The 7,529-nt window shown below is 37.1% G+C and overlaps 1 protein-coding gene across 1 annotated transcript; it reads right to left on the bottom strand.

Annotated features, from left to right (window-relative positions):
• Positions 1-370: 370 nt before the first annotated feature.
• LOC146385877 (trypsin-like) lies at positions 371-1,777 on the bottom strand. The gene is made up of 4 exons (XM_084930024.1): positions 1,608-1,777; positions 1,049-1,110; positions 614-756; positions 371-529 (listed from the first exon to the last, which is right to left on the bottom strand). The coding sequence occupies exons 1-4, from the start codon at positions 1,775-1,777 to the stop codon at positions 371-373; spliced, it is 534 nt and encodes a 177-aa protein (XP_084786150.1).
• Between the last annotated feature and the right edge of the window lie 5,752 nt (positions 1,778-7,529).

Below are 7,529 nucleotides of genomic sequence, written 5' to 3'. Positions count from 1 at the left end.
TAAAGATGTCAGATATTTGTAGTGAAGTTAAATGTGCCAATTTCCACTTAGAAGCAGTGGAGAAGAAGCCACAAATGTGATGGAAAGACCAAATAAAATAAAATAAAGTACAAATTCCTCACATTTGTACTTAAATGCTGTACTGTAGTAATTGTACTTAATATCATCTGGCAAAAATGACCCAACAACCTCAATGCAAACATCACAGTTTCTGAACAACTGAATGATCTACTTGACGCCTGAAACTACATTGAAAACACACATGACATATTTATATTTTAACAATCGAAAGTTCACATGTAGAAACACTTCACACCGAAGCAGTTTCTTGCAGAGCGGACTGTTTATTTTGAATGTTATTTTAATTTTATTATTTTCCATTACTCCGTGTAATGACTTGATTTATCCAACCAATGTAAGAGCAGACCTTCAGAGAAGTAGCAGGTCCGGTACAGGCATGTTCATAACCACCAACAAGCACACCATGAATCTTGTTGTTTTTGGCTATCACTCCACCACCAGAATCACCCTGAGAGCGAAAACATAAATTATATGTTTGTTCCAAAACATCTGATAATGATACAGATAAAATGTTGGCAGCATGGCAACTCACCTGACATGTGTCCACTCGAGGTTCTTTGTAACACATCGTGTTTCCATTTGGCCATAAGAATGCTGAATTACATGGAGTGAGGTTAAGCTCACACTCAACAACATACATCTTTGCACACTGGAGATGAGGCGGTGTACCAGGGACTAGAGAAAAAAATGTAAAAAACAAAAGCTACTGCGTGTTTCATGCAAGGAAATCAGACATGAAACATGCTTTGCCTCATTTCTGGAACAAAATGTGTTCTTTAAAAGAAGCTGAGCAGCATTTAAAAAGGAGGGAAATTGACAGTATATCCACAATAAAATGAAATAAATACTTTATGTCATCACAGTTTTCAAATAAAATGAAAATGTAACTATAACAGGCACACAAGAAAAATTAAAATATTATATAAACTAGAAAATTGTGAAATAATCAAAACAATACTGGTCTTACGTTTGTGGTAGGTTGCATTGACTGTATAACCACCAAAGCCTGCAATCTGAATGACACGCAGCCTACAAATAAAAAAAAAAAAAATAGTACATATCCATGTTTTGTGAGCACAAAATAAATCATCTGAATGGAGTCTGCAGGCTGGGTATTTCCAGTTCACTCTAAGTCAGCTAATCTAACTTTGCAGATTCAAACATTTTATTAAAACATTACATTTCCTTCCATTTCCTCATGCTCATGTTTTATTGTCAGTTATTATAGATCATGGATGTACCTCCTAAGCAGGTACCTAAAATCAAAACCAGAACCCTTTGCTCAATATTCAAGTCTTAGTTACATTATTGTTAATAAAGAAGCATTGCAGTCACTAATGGGGGTTTGTAACTTCAAAAGCATGATGACATTTTTTTCATAGACTACAGATGTTGCTACATTTTTTTTGCTCTTCCTGGATGTTTAAAAAAAACAACCAACTAAACAAGAGAAATACATATTATGTCAACATATTAAGGACTTCCAGAATTCAAACTTTACACTTAAAAAGTTACTCAAAACTCACTTTTTGCGACGTGTACATTTAGGTAAGTCAACAGGCTTAATCTTATTCTCTGGTGGGTCGATTTTCAGAAGCATGATGTCATGTTTTCCTGTTTGGTCCTCAAAGATTTTGTGATCAGTAATTGTCACCATTCTTCCTGGACGTGGATGAATTCCTACATATGCAGACATAGTCCTAAACAATGGAAATGGTAAAAGAACAAAATACCAGTAATGATTTTTGTCTCTGGACTGTTTTTTTTAAATATGTGAAACAGTCATTTCTCACCATCCAGGTTGATCTTTCCAGCAGTGAGCTGCAGTTAGAACCCACTCACTGTGGATCAGAGAGCCGCCACAAAGAGAATCATGTGTTTCATTAGTTGCAGTTATTTTTACGTGATACAAACGATCATTTTTCTCACAGCTATGGTCGTGAAAGATTCTCTTGTGCAAATCCACCTCTGTGCACACCGTGAAACCTGAGAGAAGAGTAATATACTTACAGATGGTTGGCTTACCACCTGAACAACATATTGTCTTAGCCAGGAGCCAGTTATTATGGTTGTAACCAGCAACATGGCCAGAAAAATGTACTAATAAAATTCACACTCTGAGACATTCTGAAAAATTTACAAAAACCTTGAGGCTGTTTTCCTGCCTTAGTGAACAAAGATATGAAATGCTATTTGATTTTGAGTAAGCTCAAAATGAAGTTCATTGTTCTGTGACATACAGCTGTCTTACAGCCTTAAAACTTTTTGTGTGGGCCTCTTTTAGTGGTCACTTATTGCACTCTTAGTTGTTAATACTCAATATTCAGTTTTTACCCATGCAGGTTAATCAGTCATGTTTGCATGGTTGTAAAATAAAAATATTCATTGTTAATTATTGATAATAAATAAGTACATAACCTAAGAAGTTGTTTCACATCCTCCTGGATCATATCTTGATATTGTTACCTTTTTAATAATAGCACAACTTTAATCAATTGAATTCTTTCACCTCAGGTGTCTATTTCCAAATCCACTCTAAGCTTCTTCAGAGCGGTTGGTGATGTGTCCAGGTGGCAAAGACCTTAAGGTCGGATTTGTGATATTTGGCTGTATAAATTAAAATATGCATACTATGTGATGTGATTCCAGAGAGATTCAGATGGTGCAAGAGGAGATTTAATGGTTCATTACCTGGACACAATTTAAACTACCATTTATCACAACTAGCTTGTAGCAGTATTTCTCTCTTTCTCTTTCTTTTCCACACATGCATGAGCGTGCAGTGGCATATGAGCACCTACAGAGTTAGTTTTTCGAATATATTTCAAATATGGACCCAAATTCAGAACTCAGGAGACAAAGGATGAACTCAAAGATCAGCTTCAATGCAGTAGCAAAAAATACAAAAACACAGTGGCAGGGCAGCAGGAGGGAAACTGGATACTAGCAAAACCAGGGAAACATTGAGGAAGGAAACAATACAGAGAGGGAGGACACAGCAACCAATTAAGACAAACTGAGGGAGTAAATACACAAGGAGCTCAGGACAAACAGGAGACACCTGGGAGGACAGCTGAACCTCAATAAGAAAATGAGACAAGCGACGTAAAACTTAATAAAAACCACAAGAGACAACAGACTAACAAAATAAGTAACTTGGTGTGCAAGAACAGAAACACAGACGTGACACAGAACGCAGGACAATGGAGGAAAATAAACTCACTGAACTATTTTTAATTACAAATTACAAAAGGAGATAGTCTGAGAAATAAGCTCGAAGCTACAAAATTCAAAGTAACCAGAACAAACTAAGCATAAAGATGAAAAGTGAAAATTTAAATCACAAATAAACTAAGAAACAAATTGAAACTATTTAATAATAACAGTAGTATCTAGGGCTACGTCCACACGTACCCGGGTATTTTTGAAAACGCAGATTTTTCTTTGCGTTTGCACCTTTCGTTACGTAAACGGCGTTTTCGGTCACTGAAAACTGAGATTTTTAAAAACTCCAGCCAGGGTGGATATTTTTGAAAACTCCGTTTTTGCGTTTACGTGTGGACGAGAAAAACGGAGAAAACGCAGCGTCAAAGGTGTGCGCATTTTTTGACGTCACACTGTGCGCCAGGTTATTGTTTCGGTGAAATGAATTTCTACAATGGCGGACTTACACAAAATACCATTACTGTTAATTTTACTCTCTGCAGTGTTTAAATGCTTACACAGTTACTGTCCCTCCACACATAGGACTCAGTTCTGCTTCTATGCGCCATCTTTGTTTACTCTTTCCCACCCAGGCTGACTTCTGATTGGCCAACATTTCTACACGGATAGGAATATAGCGCCATCTGCTGCTTTGGCATGTTCCTAGCAGCATTTTCCTTCGTTTTTGTGGACAGGATTTTTTTAAAAAACGAAAAATCTCCATTTTCAAAAATACCCGTGTACGTGTGGACGTAGCCTTGTTTTGTGTTTCTAGCTTCTAGGGATTCTAGAAATGGAAAAATGTACTTGATGGAAGGGAAGAGCAGTCATGCTGTCAAAATGTAAAGTAAAACATGAGTTGAATCTATCAATTTACACACTTTTCTTATTTGCCTTTCCATCATACTGTGTCATAATGTGCTATTTCTTCTCTGCTGTGCTGAATTTCACAATAGAAGACGACCATTTGGCAGCCACTGTGCAGAGCTGTGGCCCAACTCCAAATGTAACCAGAGCTCTTATCCATCCATTTAGTGGGTTTATCAGCAGTGATCAGTCCCATAGATATGGGCTAGTAGGGCCTTCTACACCTGCTAGTCAGTTCAGAAGGTTGTTATCATCCATTCAGATGGAGGATCACTAACAGGAGGATGGAAAGACTCCAGAATCCATTCTCACTGATCTCCGGTGGATACGGCAATGTTTACAAGTGAGATGATTTAAATGGACAGCATTTATAGAGTGACTATAAAAAGTCAGCGACTGTCAGTAATCACTCAGTCAGTGTTGGGAAAGTTACCTTTAAAATGTATTCCACTACAAATGACAGAATACATGCCCCAAACTGTAGTTTGTAATGTATCCCATTAAGTTACTCATTGTGAGTAACGTATTCTGAATACTTTCAATTACTTAATATATTAAAAGTCTAAAGAGCTCGGAAAGAAAAGCGTCTGGACTTCTTTAAGCTGCTTGAAAACGTTTCACCTCTCATCCGAGAACATCTTCAAGCAACTTAAAGAGGTCCAGACGCTTTTCTTTCCAAGCTCTTTACACTACGATGACCTGATGACTGAGAACCTTCACAGACTTAATATATTGTCATGCTTTTTACAACTACATGAATGTAGCGATCACATCCTGCAAATTCTTGTTTGTTTTTCTCTACTAATTGGCTGTTAAGCCCAAATCTCCCTGAATAGACAATATATTTACTGTAGAGGAGCAAAGACTTATGTTAACATAAGTTAACATAAGATGTTAAGATAAGATTTGATGTTAGCTTGGTGGTGAGTAGCCTTCAGTAATAATAAAAATATCACACAGCAGTAGTACATCCTAGATACTGACGGTAGTTTCAGTAGGCTAACGTTAGTTTTTAAAAACAAACTTACTTCCAGATGTTTCTTTAGGTTGGAGGTGGAGTCTTTGATGCTGAGAGCAGCTTGGTTGCTAGGAAACAGAGTTTGCATTGCAGGGTCAGATTTCGCCCATCCTTTTCTTCTTTAAATGTGAAGTGGTGTTGGAATTTCCAAGTAAGAAATGCATTCCTGCCCTGCTGCTGGCTCTGTTGTGCTGGCTCCGGGTCCATTGTGTAACTGACGGCATCAACATTAACAGTACATTCGAGCCTCTTATTACGTATTTTATTTGGGTTTCCGGCAATGCGTTTAATGACCAAAATTAAAGATGGGATATCCTAACATATGAAACAGAAAATGACCGCTGTGTAATCCATTTATTTCAGTAACTGTATCCTAATTATCACCTATTTAAATGGTAACTGTGACGAAGTGGTTACTCATATTTTGTATTTTACATACGTAACACCTGTACATGTATTACTCCCCAACACTGCACTCAATAATGTTAATGTGGTTGTGTTGAGTAATACTGCGAGTGCTGATATAAGAGCTTTGAGATGCATTTGTAGATATCACTACGTGTTTTACAGTCTTTGTGGTGCTAGCTTAAAGTTACGGTGTAAGGGTTAGCTTATATTGTGGTAAAGCGGTTACTATTTAAATGGTGTCTAGACAGAAATATTAACTCCTGTTATGACTAAGTTGCTAAGTTACTAGTTAATGAAGTTACCAGTAACATGGTTAATCGCATCCACAGATTCACAGTAAATATCCCGATTAGCTTCAATGGATCTATAATAAATTTCTAATAGTTCTAGCGCTTCATTTAAACTGTATGATACTCATACTTACCCAGAGTCAGTGTAAAATAAAATTCTACCTGTGTGAACAAAGTCTGGCTCCTTTAATCCTGCATGACAAACTTCAGGATGCAGGTTTATTGACCCACTTTCCTGCTGGCACACCTGTGACACCTGGGAGTCAGCTAGAAACTTACAGGAATGTTTACATCATGCAAAGACTGATAGACTCTGTAATACTGTAAATGATCAGTAACTTAGGTTAATACTAAACATTTGTGCCTCTCTGTCTGTGCTGAACCATTTATAATCAGGTTTTGAGTCAGGCTGCATTGAGTGTGGGACTTAAAAGCATTAGGCTTGAAGATGGTATGAAAATCTCTACTTACCTTCTACACTATATTTTTGTTACTGATTTATTAATACATTTTACATTGGGTTTTTTTGTTTATCAGTAGAGAGAACACAGATTTCAGAGGCGCAAAGAGAAGCACTGTTGCTTCATACTTAATACTTTAAAGCTGCATTAGGGGAAGACAAGAAGCAGAAGTACTTCCAGGTACAGCCGCAGTGAGGGAGCAGACACCTTACACTGAGTTCAGAGAAGTCAGAATTTCAAAAAGCGTCTGAAACAGCTCAGGTTCGGAAAGAAGCCTTTTATGTTGGGTGTTATAAAAAATATACACATATTTATAAATACATTTTATAATAACAACTATAATATTATTATAAATAGTAGTTATTCTCTTATTATTATAAATAAATATCAAACATTTCAGTTGATTTTCTATCACATATATTGTGTTAGCCCTGTGATAAACTGGCAGCCTGTCCTGCTTTTGCCCTGTGGCAGCTGGGATAGGCTTCAACCTCCCACTGTCACGATCCTGGGTCTTTTGACCCAGCGTTTTAAGTTTTAGTTAATTTTTGATGTTTATGGTTTATTTTTAAGTTCATTAGGTTATCTAAGCTCATTTGTTTATTTAGATTCCCCTTGTGTCTTCTACCCCTGTGTTTTAGTCTCCCTTTGCCCTTTATGTGTTTCATGCTGCGTGTCTTATGTTATCAAGTTTATATTGTCTTGTCTGCGTCTCATGTTTCCTGTTTTATTTTGAAGGTCTGTGTCCTATGTCAGTGTAGTCAGCTTTGCTTCCTTTGTCTCGTTATGTCAGAGTAGTGTCAGCTGTTTCCCCATGTGTTTCCACTTCCCCATAATCACCCTTGTGTGTATTTATTCTGTGTGTGTCTGTTCATTCTTTGTCAGGTCGTCTGTTGTTCCATGTCTCCAGGATTTTCCATGTTTATGGTTTTTGCAACGTTCAAGTTTTTTTTCTTTGCCTTTTGTGTTTAGCATTTAGTTTTCCCAGTTTAGTTCTTATTAGGTTCTTTCTTGTGTGCATCTGCCTTTTGTTTTTGTACTCTTTTATCAGCCACATTAAACGGCTCGCTTTTAACTTGACCGTGTTTTACCCAGCAGACATTTATTTCAGTGACTGTTTTGAATTTAACGGACTTTGGATTATTTCCTGTGCAGGGAAGCAGCAGGAGGGGAAGGAGGCTATTTGGGCTCAGATGACCC

The sequence above is a fragment of the Perissodus microlepis genome, chromosome 6 (genome assembly GCF_051167445.1).
Source record: "Perissodus microlepis isolate ML-2025 ecotype Zambia chromosome 6, ASM5116744v1, whole genome shotgun sequence".
NCBI classification, from domain to species: Eukaryota; Metazoa; Chordata; class Actinopteri; order Cichliformes; family Cichlidae; genus Perissodus; species Perissodus microlepis.
The sequence above is the reverse complement of the archived record's forward strand: the minus strand, read 5'-3'. Positions and strand labels throughout refer to the sequence as shown.

Coding starts and splice junctions, on each gene's coding strand:
- LOC146385877 (XM_084930024.1), bottom strand. CDS start 1,777: ATGTCTGCATATGTAGGAATTCATCCACGTCCAGGAAGAATGGTGACA. Junction 757..1,048: donor CAATGCAACCTACCACAAAC/GTAAGACCAGTA, acceptor TTTTTTCTCTAG/TCCCTGGTACACCGCCTCAT. Junction 530..613: donor CTCGAGTGGACACATGTCAG/GTGAGTTGCCAT, acceptor TTTCGCTCTCAG/GGTGATTCTGGTGGTGGAGT.